Genomic DNA, 23263 nt, shown 5'->3' with positions numbered 1-23263 from the left:
GAAATGCACTTGTGAAAGTAAGTGTCCTTGAATGGCAGTTAGGAAATGTGCCCCCCCCCCCCTAACCGCAGGGGATCCAGGAAGCTCCAGAAACAGCAGATTGCTGAGGTGACTACTACTTCTTCTTTTATTATTTTACACCATTGTAAAGGTTTCCTTATCTATCCCTACAAGACAGGCTCCAAGCAGTCTTTTATTGTTTTACACCATTGTAAAGGTCTCCTTATCTGTCCCCTGGCTCCAGTCAGCGCGCGATGCTTGTTCTTGAGCTACCAGGGACGTCCACGGGGTGGCGCTGGTCACATAGGTTCTTTCTAACCACCAGACAACGAGGCAGAAATGGAACAAGCCCGTCCCGGGATGACGCCTCAGTAATCCCACTCTAGCACCAAGGCAACATCACACCCAAGGAGTACGGACGTACCTCGTCCTGAGCGGGACTCTAGGTGCGGCTCTGCCTGGAGGTAGCTCATGGAGGGAGGCGCCTGCTGTGAGTGGATGCGGGGAGCGAGGGCGGGCTGGGGAGGACAGCGCTCTCCTCACTAGTAGCGTCTGCGCCGGGGGGACTTTAGCGGCACTTCGCTGCTACACGACGGACCTCATGGACGTGCCGCCAGGTAAGATGGACGGCGCTTGTTCTGAGGGGACAGTGTCTGCTCTATGGGGCCCGGTGTAGCGACGTCCTCTTGGGTGCTGAGGGGACAGTGCCCGTTAGAACGTGGCGCCATGCCTCACTCTAGTCCTACGCCCCTGCTTTCCTGTGGAAACCGTTTCAGAGTTGTGGGTCCCCACACACATCAATTCGGTATTTTTATATATTTTTTTTTCTCGCCACCTGCTGGTTTTGATATAATTTTTTTTCTGGTATTTTTTTTTTTTTTTTTTTACACAGTGGCCCAAATTGACTGTTGTGTCTGGTCTGGAAACCGTCTTAAAGTTGGGGTCTCTACGCCGTTCTCTGGCTTGCTGAGATGCGCGGTTTTGCACCACGGTTCTAGAGTAAAACTGTACAAGCAATATCTGGTAACGAGGGACAGCCCGGTGACATGTCATGACATAGGATCTGAGGGCTGGCCACCCGACATGTCGCATGTGACTATTACTCCTATTACTTCAAGTTGCGAGCGACGAGCGACTCACCTGCGACTTTTTCCTTTTTTTTTTTTTTTTGAGAAATCACAGGTCTATAGAGGAGTCGCACACGACTTACACTAAAGTCAATGGAGTAAGGCCACAGGTCTAGGTTATTTAGGGAAAACCGGAGAAAACTTGGGCTGAAATGTCCCTGTCCCGCAAACAATCCTGCAAGCGTCTATGTGAACGGAAAAATTAAAACGTTATGGCTCCAGGAAGGTGGGGAGTGAAAAAACTAAAAATGGAAAATCGCCTTGTCAGGAAGGGGTTAAATGTATGAATTACAAGCTATACTGAATCTTTTCCCATCGTACTGCATACATCTGCCCTATAACGCCGCGTCCCTTTCTATGGAGAGGTACAGTGACTGTTATGTTGGCTATTGTGACATCGCCCTTATTTCTCACTAGTCCGATCGGCTGCTCAGGAAATGTGTTTATCTCCACTCCGTTTTCTGATATCGCTCTCTCGCAGTGACGTCCGACAGCTCCCAGCCTTCTTATCTGACTGACTTCCAGACATCCCAACCTGCAAAAACTCCTTTCAGGGAGGTGCACTTCTCATTTCAGGGAGGTTTTCTTTTTTTTTCTTTCACAAACTTTTTATTACATTTTCCAAACATATGCAGTATCTGCACACTTTTCTCTATGGTGTGGAGGACTGGGCTCATTACCCTGCCCCAAATTATCATATTTATGTATATGATTAAAGGGATTCTGTCACCACCTATAAGCCCTGTGAGCTAAACATATGCTCATGTCCAGGTACTATTCTAATTTCTAAGGTGCCCTTTAAAAGCTATTTGTGGCTTTATTCTGCGGAAAAACAGGTTTTACTAACCTGTCAATCATTGAATTAAGGTGCCTAAGCAGGGGAGGTCTGTGGATGCGTGCGGCCGGGCACCATGCATCGCGTTCGTGCCCAGCGCCGCCTTCTACTCCTCAGTGCCACCTCTCCCTCTTTGAGATCCCGCGAGTGCGCACAGGCTCAGCCTGATGCCCCATTGCGGACTGCTGGCATCGGCTTCTTCTTGCACTGTGCGCACGCGCCGAGAAGGGGACACTGCTACAGGTTGCCGGAAAGGTTTACTGCGAGTAAACTAGAGATGGGAAGTTCGGATCTTTCACATGAATCGGTTCATTTGAATCAGTTCATTCAAATGAACCGATTCATGAATCGAATCTTCGGTTCATTCGCTGAGCTGACAAGAAGCAAGTGAACCGAAGCTTAGGTTGCGCAATGCGCATGCGCGGATGCTTCGATTCACTTGCTGAGTCGGCTCTTGGTCTGAGTCAGGAAGTTTATTCTTTAAAACCCTGTGTGTAATTATCTACCCCACTGTAGGGAAAAAACAAGCATCCAGGGGGGGTTAATTTAACACTGGGGTAAATAATATAATTAAAATGAAGGGTGAAATGTGTAAATGTATTTAAAAAAAATACATCTGTCTCAATAGTTCTATAGCTACTGAATGAGACAGAAGAAGGGATGCCTTTAACATATATATCTCCTTGAGAAGCCAATTTGACCCTAAAGGGTTAATTCAACCTGTAATCTAAACTCTGTCCTGTCACTTCTCTTATCTCTCTGCTCTGCTATCAGTAAACCTTTCTGGTTATATTGGATATATTGTCTCACATGCCGGTGTCAGGGAGCCGCTATCTAATAGCGGGAGACTCCCTGAATGTCCGGGAGACTTGAGATCCCTGGACTTCTCTCCCCTTCAGGGCCCTTCCTCCGCGTGAGTCTCTCATACAGCCATACCCCCACCCTATTGCCCTCCTGTGGTTGCCAGGACAAAATCTTTTTGGAGCCTATACCTCCCCTAGCCTCTCTCTACATACATGTGTGTACACGGACACGTCCATAACAGGGGTCTCAGTTTTTGCATAATCCATAGAAGATGCAACAGGACCCTTCCAAACATTGTTTCAGTTCCTAAGGTTGGCAAACCTCCTCTCCTGGCCAGATCAATGAAGGCTGCCCGTTCCTTCACTCGCTGCTCTGCTGGGTCCCTGGATGTAAACTTCCTGTTTGACGTCGCCCCAGCTGTGACTTTCTCCCCTTGTGTCATGACAAATGGCCATATAATGCAAGGGGAGCAGGTCACTGCTGGGGCGACGTCAAACGGGAAGTTTACATCCAGGGAGCCCAGCAGAGCAGCCAAGGCCATAGAGTTAAAGGGGTATTCTGATCACGTACAATGGGGGCATATCGCTAGGATATGCCCCCATTGTCTGATAGTTCCTACCTCTGGGACCCGCACCTACAACGAGAACGGAGCGGGGAGAGCTGTGGCTGGAGGACCCTGGATTTAAAAATTCATTATATTTTGCATCGCCATATACTAACATCCATAACGTTTATTTTTTTCACCAATTTAAGGCTACTTACACACTGGCAGGCTGTTCCGGTGGGTGAACAGCCTGTCGGATCCGTGCTGCCACTAGTGCATGCGTGCCCCCGGACTACCGCTCCGGCCCCATTGACTATAATGGGGGCGGGCTGGAGTTCCAGCGGCAGCAAGGGCAAACATGCCAAGAGGTGGCCAGAATAAAACTACGACATGTGCCATCAGCCCCCCCCCCGGTGCCATCAAGTCTGTTGATGGCGGTATCTCCGTTCCTGAGCCGCCCACATCACATATCGGGAGACTGTACAGGGGCACAGGGGGAGTCATGGCTGATTTCAGGCTCTGATCTCCAGAGTGGGCTTCTCCCGTGTCTCTGCTCTTGGTGAGAATGTAGACTCCCGGAGCGGTAACACTTTATAGTGTCACAGCCCTGGTTAACAGTATGGATGTCATTTTACACCCAATTGTGTTACATTACATGCAATCTGGACATACAGCTATGTCCAAATGTGGGGAGAGGGTTAAAAAGAGCTGATAGCAGTGCACCCTGGGGTTGCAGATGCTTGATCACTTGCTGCCCACTCAAGGAAAAGAAACCCCTCCAGATGGGGGAAGATTTATCAAAACGGGTGTAAAGGAAAACTGGCTTCAGATTCCCCCCGTGCCATCAGCTGCGCCCCCCTCCGTGCCATCAGCTGCGCCCCCCTCCTGCACACGAACGTAGGTGTCCCGTTGCCGTATTGCGGACCGCATTTGCCGATCCACAATACACGGGCACCGTTCTGTGTGCATTCCGCATCACAGATGCGGCCCCATTCACTTCAATGGGTCCGGAGATACGGAAGCACTGAACGGAACCCTACGGGAGCACTACGGAGTTCTTCCGTGGGGTTTCGTCCCGTACTTCCGTTCCGCAAAAAGATAGGACATGTTCTATCTTTTTGCGGAAAGGCCGGATCGTGGACCCATTAAAGTAAATGGGTCCGCGATCCGCTGCCCCACAGATGGTGTTCGTGCATTGCGGCCTGCAGCACGACCACGGGGCGCACAAGTTTGTGTGCAGAAGGCTTTACCGCAAAGAATCATCTTCTATTTTTGTGTACAAACCTTCTTTCTTCGAGGCGCAGAGGATGTCCCCTCATCACAGTCCTGGGGATAAATAGATGATGGGATAGATCTCTGTACTGACCCCTGATATATTTATACATAGTAATTAGATCTCCCCTCAGTCGTCTTTTTTTCTAAAGTGAATAACCCTAATTTTGATCATCTTTCAGGGTACTGTAGTTGCCCCATTCCAGTTATTACTTTAGTTGCCCTCCTCTGGATCTTCTCCAGCTTTGCTATGTCTGCCTTGTTCACAGGAGCCCAGAACTGTACACAGTACTCCATGTGTGGTCTGACCAGTGATTTGTAAAGTGGTAGGACTATGTTCTCATCACAGGCATCTATGCCCCTTCTGATGCAACCCATTATCTTATTGTTCTTGGCAGCAGCTGCCTGACACTGGTTTTTGCAGCTTAGTTTGCTGTTTATTAAAGGGTTTCTATCACTTGGTATGACATAATTAGCTGTCAGACACTAGCGATCTGCTAGTGTCTGCTCTGGCCAACCATCCTACTATAATCACTTGTGGGGCAGCGGTTTTGCTAAAAAACTAACTTTTAAAAATATGCTAATGAGCCTCTAGGTGCTATGTGGGCGTCATTAGCACCTAGAGGCTCCGTCTACCTTCATACACAGCCACCGCCCAGCGCGTCCCTCCAGCCCGCCCATGTCCTCCTCCGTGTGACGCAGCGGACGAGTTCTCGCGCATGCGCCGTGCGCGGCTGTATTTGGCGCATTTGAGATCTCAGCTCGGAGCGGTCAGACATTCAATGCGCATGCGCGGCTGTATTCGGCGCATGCGCATTGAATGTCTGACTGCTCCGAGCTGAGATCTCAAATGCGCCGAATACAGCCGCGCACGGCGCATGCGCGAGAACTCGTCCGCTGCGTCACACGGAGGAGGACATGGGCGGGCTGGAGGGACGCGCTGGGCGGCGGCTGTGTATGAAGGTAGACGGAGCCTCTAGGTGCTAATGACGCCCACATAGCACCTAGAGGCTCATTAGCATATTTATAAAAGTTAGTTTTTTAGCAAAACCGCTGCCCCACAAGTGATTATAGTAGGATGGTTGGCCAGAGCAGACACTAGCAGATCGCTAGTGTCTGACAGCTAATTATGTCATACCAAGTGATAGAAACCCTTTAAAATTCCTAGGTCCTTTTCCATGTCAGTGTTACCGAGTGTTTTACCATTTAGTATGTACGGGTGACTTGCATTTTTCCTTCCCATGTGCATAACCTTACATTTGTCAGTGTTAAACCTCATCTGCCAATTATCTGCCCAAGCCTCCAATCTATCCAGATCCCTCTGTAGCAGTATACTGTCCTCTTCTGTGTTAATTACTTTACACAGTTTAGTGTCATCTGCGAAAATTGGTATTTTACTGTGCAAGCCTTCTACAAGATCATTAATAAATATATTGAAGAGAATAGGGCCCAATACTGACCCCTGAGGTACCCCACTAGTGACAGTGACCCAATCTGACTATGTACCACTAATAACCTCTCAGCCAGTTACTTACCCACATACAGACATTTTCTCCAAGTCCGAGCATTCTCATTTTATATACTAACCTATTATGTGGTACAGTGTCAAATGCTTTGGAGAAGACCATTCCATTGATTCGCCGCTGTCAAGTCTAGAACTTACCTCCTCATAGAAACTGATTAGTACTAACTCCTTTATTGCTGCAGGCCCAAGGTAGCAGGGTACAGAGTGGGGAGCACTTTATAAAATACATTACTCCTTCACTGCTTTGTATAAAGACAATTATTGGAAGTGCTAGGGCTTCTACGTGCTCAGAGCAAAGCAGGAAATCAGAAGACGTTTCACAATAGAAATCATTTGGCATGGAGGAACAGGTGATGAGAATAAGAATTCCTGACCATGTTTCATCATGTTTGCGATTCTGTGGTGAGTAGCTAGCGAGTCACCCTGTGACCCAATCAGGTCCGTGACTTGCCTGCTACACAACGATCTTTGGTTGCGCAGCAGACAGGGGCTCTGTGTGAGAGCGTGATTCACTGTTATTGACACTGTTTGTTTGCGAGGAGTGCACGGTATTATACTGATTTTATAATGCTGTGTCTACTGAGTTATACTGACATAATGTGGTCCGACACACAGCATTATAAATCATTATTATACCGTGAGCTGCTGAGAAACGAGCAGTGTCCAGAATGGGGAATCATGCTCACACACAGGCCCTTAAGGGTGCTTTTACATTGAAGACTGATAACTGTAAGCTGCAGGGCACCACCGCTTCTTCTCTTCTGCCTCCCTACCCTTGCATGTCGAATTTATTTTTACTAAAAAAAAACAATATTCTTTGCTTCCATACGGTATTTCCTATGCTGCAACACTGACCACAGTGCTCCCCTCTACCGTTATAGCATATTGTAAGGGCTCATGCACATGAACATGTGCGGCCTGCAAATGGCAGATCTGCAATATACGGGCACTGGCCATGTGCGCTCCAGATCACTTGAAAGGGTCTGCAATCCACAAGATGCAGAGGTACAGAGCTGAAGCACTATGGAGCGTTAATGGGTCTGCATCCGCAAACTGTGGGCACGCGGCGGAAGCCCATGCGTAGCGGACCGCTATTTGCAGTCAAGTGCATGAGTCCTTAGCTGGAGAGAAGCTGGGCTGGCAGTAGGTGCACTATGCCCCTGTATACTTACCGTATGTTCACATGATGGATTCTGAAAAAATGCCTCAAAATTCTGCCCACAATCTGCCCCAAGAATTGGCATTTTTAAATGCACGGACACATGCAGCGTGCAGATTCCGCCCCAGCATGTTGCTTCTTTCCACGCGGAAAGTGCTGCTTCCTTCTAAAATGAATGACGGGCTGTTTTAAGGCATTTTTAAAATCTTGTGTGAACTTGGCCTTACTGTTGGGGTGAATGGCTTTAGGGCAAGATGAAGAAAGGCAGGCTGAGAAGCCTCTGCAGACTTCAGTAGACCTCGGAGACAGCATTTTCTTGGCGATGCTCAGTTATAGGGCTGCTAAGGGAATATTTTACAAGCTGCTTTCTAAAATAACTTAACATAATTACATAATAAGGTGCATTAGATAAACACTATATAATAAAAGAAATAAATGAAACGTCCGGCTAGGGCTACAAGACTACATTAGTTGTGTGACAATTTGTCACAGTAATGCTGTGCGCCATTTTTTTGTAATGATAGTCTATGGTGTCGCACAAAAATCCACCATAGACTATCATTAAAAAAGTTGCGCAGCACAGGTCGCAGTGTAGTTGTACCTTTTGTCGTTGTGTAGCCCTAGCCTTCCACTACCATGTCTCTGGGCTCATCAGCATGGAAGTTATTGCTTGCTGGTATCTGCTACTCTTATTCCGCAGGGCATACTGCACTTTATAGCTTTTTACAGTATACCAAGTCACCCCATGGAGCACACGTATAGCAGTTTCTTTAGGAAATCTCCCACTACATCTGCACATACTGTAATGACTGGATTTTTCTGCCTGTTATTAGGATAGAGGATCTTTTTATTGCTTCATATAGGTCTTTGTTCTATGATCTGTAGTGGTCAGGCTGGCGTTTAGCATTGTGCTGCCTTTATTTTTACTCTCACTTCCTTTTGCTGCCTGCCCTGGCATCCTCTTTCCTAGAAGCGGAAATTGTCATCTGTCAGTGCACCGCACACTTCTTATTAAGGAAATGATAGTCATACATTTGCAGAGTGTTCTGTGACACCGGCCTATTACCAGCATGATGCCCGACCTTCCTATATTGGCATGGTGTGATGTATACGGTGTGCAGAATTAATGGAGCCAGGGCATCTTGCTCGCTTATTTTGGTTAGATGTTCTGACGGGATGGAAAATCTAATTGGCATGTCGGGTGGAAGCCTTGAAAATATTAGCAGCATCTTTGCAGCCTGTCATTTGACAATGGCACTTTTAACCCTCTCACTGCCAAGGACACATGTAATACAGCTTGCCGTTAGGCCTCTTTCACACAAGCGAGAGCTTTCCGTCCGGATGTGATGCGTGTTGTGAACCTGAAATCTGCATCTCAACTGAATCCTGACCCATTCAGTGGGTCTGTGCACGTGAGCGTGGTTCGTCACTGATCATACTTGTGGATGTTCCTCAGGTGGAGTCTTGTCAGGTACCACCTTGCCTCTAGTCAGCTTTAGCTCTTTATGGCTGTTTCTAAAGTATCCCTGCAATTTGTAAAGTTTTTATTCAATCTATGATCTATAAACGGCATATGTAGCTCAGTAATCCACCAATCTCATATTTAAAGGGGTATTCCGGTTGAGGGATAGGGGATAACTATTAGATTGGTGGGGGTCCTGCTGCCGAGACCCCCCCCCCCCCCAACCCATCATGAAAATGTGGGGCCCCCTACCCCCTGCAGCCCCCTGAAATGAACAGAGCGGCTGGTCATGCATGTGTGCGGCTGCCCCTTTAATTTCTGTGGGAATTCTGGAGATCGTTGAGCGCTGTGCTCCAGTTCATGCTGTAATATGTAGGTAGAATGTCTCCCATATATGCCTCTTTACAGCCTATGAGCGTGTATATTTCGTAGGAAATCCAGTAGCTACTAAAGCAGTATATTGTGCTGTGCACACGTGGTAGTAGTAATTAGGGATGAGCATCCGAAGTCAATTTGCATAATACTTTGTTTGAATACTGTACGGAGCAAGCGCTCCATACAGTATTAGAATGTATTGACTCCTAGGAGCCGAAGTTATTACTTCGCAAAGTCACGCAAGACTTCGCATAATAACTTCAGAAATCAATTTCTACCTTAAAAAAAAAAACATTTTCAGAACTCTGGTTCAGTTCAAAGGTACCACTTGGAACCGAACCCGAGTTTGGGAAATGTTTTTTTTAAAAGTAGAAATCGATTTCTGAAGTTATTATGCGAAGTCTTGCGAGACTTTGCAAAGTAATAACTTTGGCTCATAGGAGCCAATACATTCTAGTACTGTATGGAGTGCTTGCTCCATACAGCATTAAAACAAAGTATTATGTACTTCCAAAGTCGATTCGCTCATCCCTAGTAGTGATGTGCTCATCCTTCATATTACATAGTTTTTCCATCCTCCTCTCTCCTTGAGTAACTCGCACCCAGTGTGTGAACAGCCTGACAAGAGGACCACTTAATCCGGGGTGGAAAATAGCTGCGCTCTCTGGCATTGGGATTGTACAGCATTCTCTTATTCTCCCAGAAGACATTGCTGCTCCACCTACAAATTACAATTACAGCAAACTAGTTATTAAAACAGAGCACCTTGGGCAACAGCTTATATCCTTCCTGCTCATTATCTTACAAGTGGCTTCCAGCAGCCTGTTTTCTGTCTAGGAAACATAAGGCAGGTGGGAAAAAAGAGAACTTGATCCAATTTCCCAGTATATTGTATGACAGCACATACCTGCTTTATGGTGAGTTTTCTTCCAGTAACTTAAGTCTGCTGCGTGAAGAAAACGCACCAAAACCGCAGGTATTTTGTCGCAAAAACTGTATGTGTTTCTTTAAATAGAACGTTTAAACTTTTACCCCAATGCCCAAACATTTTCTGGGAGAAAAAAAAAGTGAAAAAAAATGAGTGTCTCATCACATAAATAAAATTCTAGATATGACTACTGAATTTTAGCCAAACATTAATGTAAAAACATAAATCGATCTACTTGACAAAACATGTAAAAGTATTACCCGAGTGGAAGACGTTCATATGTGTCACTTAAAGGGGTTTTCCGAGACTTTAGAACTGATGAACTATCCTCAGTTCTAGGTCATCAGTATCTGATCGGTGGGGGTCCTACACCCGGGGCCCCTGCCAATCAGCTGTTGGAGAAGGCAGCGGCCTTCTCTCTGCTTTTCCTAGGCCGAGCGATGACATGTTCATGTGGCCTAGGCGCAGCTCAGCCCTGTAGAAGTGGATGGGGTTGAGCGTGATTCCAAACACAGCTGCTATACAATGTACAGCTCTGTGCTTGGTGAGCTGCGAGAAGGCCGCGGCGCTCACAGGAGTGTCTTCTCAAATATCTGATCGGTGGGGGCCCCAGGTGCCGGACCCCCACCGATCAGATACTGATGACCTACCCTAAGGAAAGATCATCAGGATTAAAGTCTTGGAAAGCCCTTTTGTCTGCATGCACATATCTTTACAAAAGCAGCAAAACATAAAAGGCTAAATTAGTCTGAGTCCAGATGCCAGGGGTGGTAAATTGATGCTCTACTTCTTGTGTCCTCACCCCTTTTTGTAGAGAAAAGTATTGCCCTAAATGTGAGCATCTACCCACGTAACCAAGGTCTACCATGCTATTCTGTCTGCCAGAAAAGACTATGCAAACTGCTGGATAGGGTGCTGGTGGCGGACCATGTGAACCCAGCCTGATTACACCTGCATCTAAGATTCTGGCTAGAATAGAATACCAAGAGCCCTACTATTCTGGTCACACTTATGTTGGTGACAGTAGGGAAAAGCTGTAGCGATCTCTTCCTAGAACTGCCTGGAAAGACAGCCGTCTATGAATTCCCTTGGATTGTAATTACTATCTGTCATTTCTGTAGCGTTGCCGTATGTGTTTTGCCCCTTGGCAGTATGCCGCTTGCTGCCATGGAACTGTGTCTTGGGCTTGCCTAATGAGAACCTGCTATGGAAACTATTACTAGGCTGACTCCTAGTCCTGAGCCTCGTGCTGCATCAGTGTAATATGCAGATAATTATCCTCTGAACGCACAATGCACTGGAAACGCAATGTGGCCGTAGAACGTCCTCGGTGCCACAGCTTACCGCAAAGTGTGAACACACCACAAACCTTACCACCTCAGTGTCACAGCCACCTTTTTAGAAGTCCACTTTCAGACAACCGTTTTTGTTTTCCGTTAAACATATCCATTTTTACTGAGGAACCGTGTTACAATGAATGCGTTTAAGGGTCCATTCACACTTCCGTTTTTTCTTTCCTGATCTGTTCCGTTTTTTCAGGAACAGATCTGGACCAGATCTGGACCCATTCATTTTCAATGGGTCCTGGAAAAAAACGGACAGCTCAATGTCTGATTTTTTCCAGGACCCATTGAAAATGAATGGGTCCAGATCTGGTCCAGATCTGTTCCTGAAAAAACGGAACAGATCAGGAAAGAAAAAACGGACGTGTGAATGGACCCTAACAGATACGTAGGCTTCTATTGAGAAACCATACCAAATGTGCATACACTTTGTATAGTCGGTGTTCCTGAATTCTAACCCTTCTGGTGAACTGCAGGAAGTATTACTGGTTTGTCACACTGTCTTTAGTGTTTTTAGAGCCCTCATAGATGTACATTATATATGAGCAAACCTCTGCTTCAATGTGAGTTTTAGCTTCATATGTTTATGTTGATGCATTTTTTAAATCCTGTTTGTCACAAAGTTACATGGAGGTGGGCATGGTGGTTGTCAGCACAGTAATAAGGCGGTCTGCTTTCAGCAGAGATATAGGCTTTGAGGACGTACTTACTTTTCAAGGAGTATTTTATAGATTACCAGCATTTTGGTCTTTCCAGCTTTGGTGATTTCATGAAGATACATGCTTGTAATTATAGGATTAAAGGGATTTCGCTATTTCAGACAATGGGGGCATATGACTAGGATATGCCACCATTGTCTGATAGGTGCGGGTCCCACCTACAATGAGAATGGAGCGGGGAAATGAACGGAGGGCGCACTATGCATGTGCAGCTGCCCTCCATTCATTTCTATGGGGCCGCCGAAAATAGCTGAGCGCTGGCTCGGCTATTTTCGCTACCCCATAGAAATAAATGCGAGCAGGGGCTTCATGTGCCCAGTGCGCTACCATTCACTTGTATGGGAGCAGCGATTGGTAGTGGACGGTGGTCCTCCAGTCACAGCTCTCCCGGCTCCATTCTCTGTGTAGGTCCCAGAGGTGGCACCCGCACCGATCAGACAATGGTGGCATATCCTAGCTATATGCCCCCATTGTATGTGATGGGAATACCCCTTTAAGTTCTATGTATGAACCTTTTAAGGAGGGTTGGTCTATATGACTATGCGCTTGGGTCACACTTTATGCCATTTTTTTGTGAAAAATGAAATTTTGATGCAAATTGACGGTGTCTGTGTGTATAAGGTGCTTAGTGGTATTTTGGTGTGTGGGTAAGGGCTCATGCACACGACTATATGAATGAGTTTACATCCGTTCCACACCCATTCATTTCAGTGGGGCCGCAAAAGATTAGGCATTTTCCATGATAGCCGCAGCCATGTGCGGTACACAAATTGTGAAACGCACATGGGCCAATATCCGCAAAACACTACGGTTGTGTGAATGTAGCCTTTTTTTTTTTTCATATGTAATTTAAGTTTCATTTGCACGTGTCAAAACTGAAAATTGTCCTGCCTACCAGGGGTGCACCGAAACCGAAAATTCAGGATGCCCTTGACTGAAAACCGAAACTGCCTTTTTGCCCAAATACTTTTAAAATACTTTTTTTTTAAATGATTTTATTAATAATTATTTTTCATGAATGAAATTCATCTGTGGGTGGCGCTGTTATGGAGGGGGGGATATGTGCACTTTTATGGGCATAACAGTGCACAGATCCCTTTCCCCATAACAGTGCACAGATCCCTTTCCCCATAACAGTGCACAGATCCCTTTCCCCATAACAGTGCACAGATCCCTTTCCCCATAACAGTGCACAGATCCCTTTCCCCATAACAGTGCACAGATCCCTTTCCCCATAACAGTGCACAGATCCCTTTCCCCATAACAGTGCACAGATCCCCCCTCCCCATAACAGTGCACAGATCCCCCCTCCCCATAACAGTGCACAGATCCCCCCTCCCCATAACAGTGCACAGATCCCCCCTCCCCATAACAGTGCACAGATCCCCCCTCCCCATAGCAGTGCCATAGACCGATCCCCCTACCCATAACAGCCCCGGCCCTGCTGCTCACAGCAGACTAATCACTCACTGCATCTTTATTTTACCTTACAATCGTGACGCTCCAGTAACAACTCTGCAGGCAGAGCGGAGGGCGGCGTAATGTCACTTACTCACGTGACGCACCTGCTCCGCCCACTTTATGAATGAAGGAGGCGGAGCAGGCGCGTCACGTGAGTAAGTGACGTTACGCCGCCCTCCGCTCTGCCTGCAGAGTTGTTACTGGAGCGTCACGATTGTAAGGTAAAATAAAGATGCAGTGACTTAAAGTAAACCGCCCGCCCGGCGCGGGTGACAAATCCCACAAATCCCAAACCCCCTATTTTCTGCCGATATGTACCAATATCGGCCGAAATGGATTAGGCCCATTTTCGGCCGATATTTTCGGCCGCCGGAATTTCGGTGCACCCCTAGTGCAAACTGTCCAAAACGCCCAGGGTGAAAGGGTTCTTCTTTGGACACCATTTGACCTTTTTCACTATTCTGTGTGTGAAGAAACGGAAAGTGGGTCAATGGCGTCCCAAGATGCATCCTTTGAACTCTGTTTGACCCATTAAAGTGATTGTACCCATTGCAGTGTATGTTTAAATAGCGGCCTTAGCTGGCACGTCTGAGAACGGTTCTTGGAATTGTCTGTAGGAAACTGTCATCACTTTACCATATGTCACTTATATCATATCCTTCATTGAAGGGTCTCCTTCACCGGTGTAGAGGATAATGGCCACCCGGAACGAACACATCACGACATTGCTAGAAAATCCACAGCGTAGGCCACGCACATAGTCTGAATGCCATTAGACTAGACAATACAGGACAAGATCTGTGTCCCTTGTCTCGAGCCCAGCCTGCTATTGTAACCTTTGTATGAGGGCGTAGGAATGCCAGAGCCCATTTTGCAAAGACTTGCTTAGCTGACATAGTGGCATTTAATTAGGAAACTGAAGAGAGATGAGGAGGAAGGTGGAAACCTGTCGAAGCTGCATCTGATGTCATGAAACCTACCATGCGGCTTAACCTCTCATGTGCCAGTTTTCTTTATACTCTCACAGATTTAGTACAACACATACTGTATTGTAGTGTCCCAGAATAAATGTACCCACATTATATCCTTCATCATAAAAGCAGCACAGTCACAGTAACTAAACTTCAAGAAAAAAATCATGGTAAAACTGCCTGCATTTGACATTAGATTTTTCTTGTTTTTCCATTAATGGTGCAGTAAGGTACACCTCAGGGCTGCATTGTATATGTGGTGCAGAGGTTATCTCAGACAGCCGGCCACATTGGACCCCACTGTCCTTTCTCTGAATAAGAGGCACTGAGCAGATCAAAGGAGAAGAACTTGTATTTCATTCATTCCTTTACTTAGGAGTCCAGTGGGTGGCCCTACTCAGTAATTGGTAGCCTTCCTCTATGACTGTGTGTGCAGAGATAGAGGTTCAAACTGAGTTATGACTCATGCACACGACCGCACCGTGCTATGGGGTCTGCAAATTGCAGATGCCGGCTGTGTGACCATGATAGAAATGCCTATTCTTGTCCGCAAAACGGACAAGAATAGGATATATTCTTTTTTTTTTTTTTTGCGGGGCCACAGAATGGAGCAGTGGATGCAGACAGCACAGCTGAGTGCTGTCCGCATCTTTTGCGGCCCAATTAAAGTGAATGGGTCCAGATCCGAGCCCCAAACAGTTATGTGCAGAAATATTACTTGATCTGCGCAGCTCCTCCTTCTCTGACATTTTGCCTGCAGATCAGACTGCATGATTGATATGACAGGTGCATTTTAATGGGATCCATGGGGGCCCCAGCAGTTGGACCCCAACCAATCCCCAATCTAGTGGATAAGACGTAAATTTTAGTTACTGGTATATCCCAGTGCCAAGGGTTAGGTTAGACTCTGTCCTTTAAAATGGGGGTGTCCTTTGCAAATTGATCCAGTCCCCAGCAATATGCAGCTTCTGCATCAATCTGTATTGTGGCCAAGTGCACTGACACTGGAGTAGCAGAGTTGTTTTCTTTTTAGATAATTATGTAAATTGTTGTTGTTTTTTTTTTTTGTTTTGTTTTTTACATTGGCATATACTGTAGATTTGTGGTTTTAAAATGTCGAAAAACCACAAATCTTTCGAACGCCCCTCCATATTTTGAGGAATCTGAAAATTTGTTGGAAAGCAGAAACACTATTAAATTGAAAGCCTTTTTAAGGAACGTTGCCTTTCACATCTGGATAAATATTAAGTTACTAGGTAATCTTACACTTTGCAGAAAGCACATATTCAGCTCGTGCTGAAAAAAAAGCCCTTTTCCTTGCTGACATAAAGCCCTGCTTTCATACCGGCCCGCTGGCCGGCTGCATGCTTTCAGAAGTGAATAATGCAGCTGTTCTGGGCTGGGGACACCTCACCCGCATGTTGCCCAGCTCGTACCACCCTGATTTCCCTCTGCAGTATTCTAATGCTGTTCAGTAACGGGGGCTTGATGTTCCATGACTTTCTCTCGCTTCAGTATAATTTTTGGGACGGTTAGTCTGAGCTATTGTCATGTCAGATGTATTTTAGCCAGGATGTATGCCCACACACCACATGGCACCTGTAGTGTCCTAGGTGACAGAATGTCAGCTTTTGCCATGTGCCAATTAGCTGCATGGCACACTGCGTTTTTGGCCTGAGAGAATGCACCTTTGCATTACCAGCCATAATGATTTAAAAATGACACTTTTAGGTCATTTAAGCCCATGTTTGAGTGTTCTACAAATGTTTATTATTGCAGTCATAGGAGTGCTACTTTAAGGGTAGAGGCCTCCTATTAAATTAGGCACTCTATGCACCCGAAACTGAAACCAACACCAGCGCACAGACCCCACACCCTTACAGATTTACTAGAATTTCTAGAAACGGACATCAATTATAGCTCAAGCCTTTTCTGCTCCAGGGTCTGCCATGCACCTCTTCATAAAACTTGCCATGCCTTTCTCCAGCACACTCTTTATTCTCACTAGCGTATGAAACACCAGTCGGCAGAAATTGCCCCTATTGAGTGGCGGTTACTGCCACTTTTGTCTTTAGCTTCTCTGCACTTTGCGTAGACCATATTGCAGATTTCATCGGCAGATGTTAGGGTAGCCTGCATTCTGTGCTAATGGTCGTCACCACAGCCTCTCCGTTTTCTTCATTCAAAGACTAAAGGCCCTGTAAAAAGTGCTGGTTTTCTGCGGACAGTCCCAGCACAGCCACTCTGTAAAATCGGATTTCCTTGCTGCGGTTTCCTCTGATAACTATCCCTACTGTTTTTAGGCTCAGTACACACTTCAAAATCCTGTGGGTGAGGTTTCAGCTGCGAGTAGTGTTGAGAGAACGTGTGTCTTCAAGTTCGGCGTACAAGATTCAGGTTATCTAAGAATTCAGTTAAAGATTCCACTACCACGTACCATAACTTATGGTCCGTGGTAGCGGAATCCATCAAGGAATTCATAGATCACCCGAATCCTGTATGCCGATCTTGAAGTCACAAGTTGTCTCAACACTAGCTGCAAGCACTTGTTGCCATGTGTGTCCATACCCCATACGAAACTTTTTTAAGTAACATATGCATGCTAATGAATTACTGATGGATTTGGGTTCTAACTGATGGTAAACCCAGCTGGTCTGTGTAGAAGCTGGGGTGAAAAAAACAAACTAGTGCTGTTAGCGAACCAGTCAGACCATCTCTTGTATTTTATGGCTTTGTCTAAAAATGAAAGCTGGAATCTGGTTGTAAAGGGTGCAATATCTTTATATTGTGCCATCTATCAAACTGCAACGGGCGCAGCGTTCTACAGGATATAGTGTGCAGTTCATTATATGCTTAGCTACTATAGTGTTGTATCTATTAGCACAGTACAATATGTTCCCTGTGGTCACACGTGTCTGATCTGTCCTTTTCTTTTTTAGGATGTATATGGTCCATATTGCCAAGAATCCCATAACTGCGGTCGTCCTCTGCTGAATGACAGAAAGGGATATTTTTCATCTCCTGTGTTAAATGTGCTCAAGCTTTTGAGATGCTGAAAAGAAAATTACGCCACTGTAAAGTCAGACGCATAGCCTTTTTGCTCTTTATCGTACTCACTGTAGCAACCCTGACAGTGGTGAAGAACCACAGCAAAACGTCAGGTTTTACCACCAGAAACCTAGAACTTGGAGGGGAGAGCCCCAGTAACAATGTGAACTGTACAAAGATCCTAAGAGGTGACAATGAGGAGCTAGAGGGGGCTAAATTAGAGCTCATAACTGTGAAAAAGGGGAAACAACGGCAAAGTCTGACTGAAAATGACTACATCAATATGACCAAAGACTGCTACTCATTCACCCGAGATCGCAAGTATATTTTATATCCACTTAGCAATGAAGAGCGGGAATTCCCCATAGCCTATTCCATAGTGGTCCACCATAGAATTGATATGCTGGAAAGGCTTTTACGTACAATATACATGCCTCAGAATTATTACTGCATCCATGTCGACAAGAAGTCTTCAGAAGCTTTTGTGGCCGCAGTAAAAGGAATTGCCTCCTGTTTTGAAAATGTCTTCATAGCCTCCCAACTGGAGAATGTGGTGTACGCATCATGGAGTCGCGTGCAGGCTGACCTCAACTGCATGAAAGATCTTCACCGTGCCGATGCCCCGTGGAAATACTTAATAAACCTCTGTGGCATGGATTTTCCAATGAAAACCAACCAAGAAATGGTACAGCTGTTAAAAGCATTGAAAGGTGAAAACAGCGTGGAAACAGAAAAGATGCCGCCACACAAGGAGGTCCGCTGGAAGAAGCACTATGAGATAGTTGCTAATAGTATCAAGAAAACCGAGGTTGACAAGGCACCGCCACCATTTGCAATCTCAATGTTTTCTGGCGGTGCCTATTTTGTGCTCAGTAGAGCATTTGTTAGCCATGTCTTGGAAGATGACAAAATCAGAACGTTTCTCGATTGGTCTAAGGACACTTACAGTCCAGATGAGTTTGTATGGGCCACTCTGCACAGATTTCCAGAAATGCCGGGGTCCGTCCCAGCCAATAGTAAATACGATGTTTCGGACATGAATTCCATCGCCAGGTTTGTGAAGTGGCAGTACTTGGAAGGAGATGTCACTAAAGGAGCCCCATACCCACCGTGTAGTGGAACTCACGTCCGCTCCGTTTGTGTGTTTGGCGCAGGGGACTTGCAGTTCATGCTGGGGAAGCATCACTTGTTTGCTAATAAATTTGACGTTAATGTGGATTCTATTGCCATTCAGTGCCTAGAGGAACATCTGAGGCACAAAGCGCTTTATCCAGAAATACATGGGTGATCTATGGGCAGCCGTGATGCTCTGAATACACACATTGTGCCACTGTTGTTGCACAGTATTTTTTTTTGAATACTGCAAGACAGGAAAATGTATTCCAAGAATTGTACAGTGAAGTACAGCTGGGGAGCTATTAACTCCGTAGCAGTTGTCGTGCAATGATTACCCGGCTGCTTTATTACTCCTGTATCAACATAAAAGTGCCTTCTCTGTGATACCTAACTTCTTTACTGTGCACCTGATACGGGACCGCTGCCAATCCATCTGAATGCCATGCATATTTTCTACTATCCTTGTCAACAATTTCCTGTTACATTTTTGTATTGTTCACAATGCTGCAAATACTAAGTACTTCAGTGCCCATGAAGGACACAGGGCCTTAGTATCGTGACATGTTTAGTAGCAGTTCTTTTCAGGTACACCAGTACTAGCTGTAACTATTATTTGGGGTGGGTTGAATGCACATAATATCCGGACGAATTTCCGTGCGTTTCTACACCATATCCGCATCGCACCAAAATCCACAATATCTGACAGAGGTTTTAGGTGCGAATTTTGATGCGGTTTTGGCGTAGATCTGACCCTTCTATTGAAAATGGTGAAATCCGCAGCTAAAACCACAAACATAATTGACATGCTATTAAATTTGATAACCACAATGCAGGTCAATTTCCACACTGAAAAAATGCGCAAAATGTACATGCGATTAGTGTAATCTCATACGCTTTGTTGGTACTGTAATACAGTGCGTTTTTTTCGTGGAAAAACCGTACGTATTCCACAACGTGTACAGGTGGCCTTAGGGTGCCTTCACACGCGGCAGATTTTGTTGCAGAAAATTTCTGCCACCATTCATCTGAATGAGGTTGTTTTGGCAGCAAGCACATGGATTTCTTGAAGTCCCATTCAGGTGAACGGAAGTGATGTTCAGTCACAGGCTGTAAGTGCCAAGAAATTCACACAACTTTCTACTTTCATTTAAAGGGGTTGTCCATATCCCCACCTTGACCCCTCCAGCCCCCCTGATATAAACATTGGAGCATTTCATGCTCCAGTGCTCTGCTTTGCCCTGTGCTGAATCGCGCATCGAAAAGGCTTTTTTTAGGAGATCCGGTGACGTACCGGGGCTCTCCATAGGGACTGGTAGATGGAGGCTTCAGCCCAGCAGTGAGCCCCCTGATGTCACCGGCACTAATGGCCAGGCTTTAGTGCAGCCCTAGCCTGTAAGGCTACTTTCACACTGGCGTTTCTGGGTCCGCTTGTGAGATCCGTTTCAGGGGTCTTACAAGCGACCCAAAACGGATCAGTTCAGCCCCAATGCATTCTGAATGGATAAGGATCCGTTCAGAGCGCATCAGTTTGGCTGCATTTGGTCTCCGTTGCGTTTTTTAGACGGTCACTAAAACGCACCTTTCAAGCGTTTTGGTGACCGTCTGACTATGCAAAGCCAAACGGATCCGTCCCGACTTACAATGTAAGTCAATGGGGACGGATCCGTTTTTTACTGACCCAATATGGTGCAATTGAAAATGGATCCGTCCCCCCTTGACTTTCAATGTAAGTCAAGACGGATCCGTTTTGACTTAGACTTTTTTTTATATATGAATAATGCAAACGGATCCGTTCTGAACGGATACAAGTTTTTGCATTATTGGTGCGGATCAGTCTGTGCAGATACAAGACGGATCCGCACCAAACGCAAGTGTGAAAGTAGCCTAAGACGGGCGCAGTCATTCTTTGTATTGTCATATGTTGTGTAATACTATTTAATCTATTTCAATCACAGTTGTTCATTTCTATTTGGAGAAGTGAAAAACAGGAATATATTAGACTTGTGTGAGAAGAACTTCTATTTAAAATGTAAATGACTGTTTAACTTATTTTTAAGATAAGAATCCATTTTAATAGAGCAAGCCTCCCCTGCCGCAGAGGTTCATGTTATTGAGTAACATGAAGAATTTCTTTTCTTGGGGCATATTTTATGAAGTGCCTGTCTGACGTTGGTATAGCCTTTATTTTTCTACATGATAAAACTGATGGCTTTATTTTTCTTAAGTGTCTCAAATGGTACATTGTATGCAGTTTCTATTGATTTAGATAATAAAGCAATGACTGGCTGTGTAAATTGACGGGTGTGTCCCTTGTTTCTTACATTACGAGCAGTCTACTTCTTGAGCATTAGTACACCTTAAGTTAAGGGAAGTGTTTGGCAGCATGAAGTGGTGACGGACACACTGATTTCAGCAGTCTCAGTGTGGACATCTTAAATGGGTATTCACCTCAGACATTTACGGCATATCTACGGTCTATACCATACATGTCTGATAGGTGCAGGTACAAAGCTATTCTGGGAACTCTCATAGAAGTGAATGGAGAGAGGCGCAGGTGCCCGTGCACTTTCAATTCACTGCAGCTGCTACCAGTGGCGTCGCCAGGGGGGGGCCAGAGGGGGCCACGGCCCCCCCTACATCATGCTGTGCCCCCCCATGTGCCCCCCCAACTAAAATGCCCCCCCAAGTGAGCCGCCGCCGCCGGGCACAGGGAGATGAGCGCTTCCATTGCACTCATCTCCTTAGTAATCTGCCTGTGCCAGCGGAGGTGCAGGGGAGGGAGAGGCGTGTCCCTTCCCCTTCCTCTGATAGGCTGCAGGCACTAGGCCGGCAGCCTATCAGAGGCCGGCGAAGGCGGGGCGATGACGTCATCGCACCGCCCGAGCCTTACAGCGCGGGACACAGGAAGAGTCTGCATCGCATCGCTGACACTGAGGTAAGTATAAGTGGTTTTTTTTGTTGTTTTTTTTTTTTTACAATAGTGTTACTGGCATTGGGGGGGGGGGGGGGGGGGGGGGGTTATTACAATGGGGGGGCTTATTACAATGGGGGGACTTATTACAATGGGGGGGCTTATTACAATGGGGGGGCTTATTACAATGAGGGGGGCTTATTACAATGGGGGTGCTTATTACAATGGGGGGACTTATTACAATGAGGGGGGGCTTATTACAATGGGGGGGCTTATTACAATGAGGGGGCTTATTACAATGGGGGGCTTATTACAATGGGGGGACTTATTACAATGGGGGGACTTATTACAATGAGGGGGGCTTATTACAATGGGGGGGCTTATTACAATGGGGGGGCTTATTACAATGAGGGGGGCTTATTACAGTGGGGGGACTTATTACAATGAGGGGGGCTTATTACAATGGGGGGGGGCTTATTACAATGGGGGGGCTTATTACAATGGGGGGGCTTATTACAATGGGGGGACTTATTACAATGAGGGGGGCTTATTACAATGGGGGGCTTATTACAATGGGGGGGGGGTTATTACAATGAGGGGGGCTTATTACAATGGGGGGGCTTATTACAATGAGGGGGCTTATTACAATGGGGGGGCTTATTACAATGGGGGGATTATTACAATGAGGGGGCTTATTACAATGGGGGGGCTTATTACAATGGAGGGGGCTTATTACAATGGGGGGGCTTATTACAATGGGGGGGCTTAATACTGGCACATGATGGGGGGGCTTAATACTGGCACATGATGATGGGGGGGCTTAATACTGGCACATGATGATGGGGGGACTTAATACTGGCACATGATGGGGGGCTTAATACTGGCAAGTGATGGGGGGGCTTAATACTGGCACGTAATGGGGGGCTTATTACAGGCACGTAATGGGGGGCTTATTGCTGGCACGTAATGGGGGGCTTATTACTGGCACGTAATGGGGGGCTTATTACTGGCACGTAATGGGGGGGCTTATTACTGGCACGTGATGGGGGGGCCTATTACTGGCACGTGATGGGGGGCTTATTACTGGCACGTGATGGGGGGCTTATTACTGGCACGTGATGGGGGATTATTACTGGCACGTGATGGGGGGCTTATTACTGGCACGTGATGGGGCTCTTGTTACTGGCACGTGATAGGGGGCTTATTACTGGCACGTGATGGGGGGCTTATTACTGGCACGTGATGGGGGGCTTATTACTGGCACATGATGGGGGGCTTATTACTGGCACGTGATGGGGCTCTTGTTACTGGCACATTGGGGGGCTCTTGTTACTGGCAGTGGCACGTTATTGAGGGCACTTATTACTGGCACATTACTGGTGGGCACTATAGGGGCATCTACTGAGGCCACAAAGAAGGGGTGTTTTATATGGGGGGCTCTGTACAGTAGCATTTTATACTGGGACACATTATGGTGGGTACTATGGAGAAGGGGAGACAGGAGTACTATGGAGTCATCTACGGGGGGCACTAAGAAGGGGTATTTTATACTTGCAAATTATGGGGGACACTGAGGGTATCTACTGGGGCACGATATATGGGGCATTTTATACTGGTACATTATGGGGGGCACTAGCAGGAAGGGGGGAGAGGAGCACTATGG

At 46.3% G+C, this 23263-nt stretch overlaps 1 protein-coding gene across 2 annotated transcripts; it reads left to right on the top strand.

The window, feature by feature from the left end:
• Positions 1-354: 354 nt before the first annotated feature.
• Positions 355-19528, top strand: GCNT1 (glucosaminyl (N-acetyl) transferase 1). 2 transcript variants are annotated; one of them, XM_040417058.1, is made up of 2 exons: positions 355-617; positions 17465-19528. In XM_040417058.1, the coding sequence occupies exon 2, from the start codon at positions 17575-17577 to the stop codon at positions 18859-18861; it is 1287 nt and encodes a 428-aa protein (XP_040272992.1). In that variant the 5' UTR covers positions 355-617; positions 17465-17574; the 3' UTR covers positions 18862-19528. The 2 variants fall into 2 exon arrangements, with proteins under 2 accessions (XP_040272992.1, XP_040272993.1); XM_040417059.1 differs by lacking the exon at positions 355-617 and adding an exon at positions 8667-8737.
• The last annotated feature ends 3735 nt before the right edge of the window (positions 19529-23263 follow it).

Source organism: Bufo bufo, chromosome 2 (assembly GCF_905171765.1).
Source record: "Bufo bufo chromosome 2, aBufBuf1.1, whole genome shotgun sequence".
Lineage (NCBI taxonomy): Eukaryota > Metazoa > Chordata > Amphibia > Anura > Bufonidae > Bufo > Bufo bufo.
Note: the sequence above shows the minus strand (reverse complement) of the source record. Positions and strands in the feature narration are given on the sequence as shown.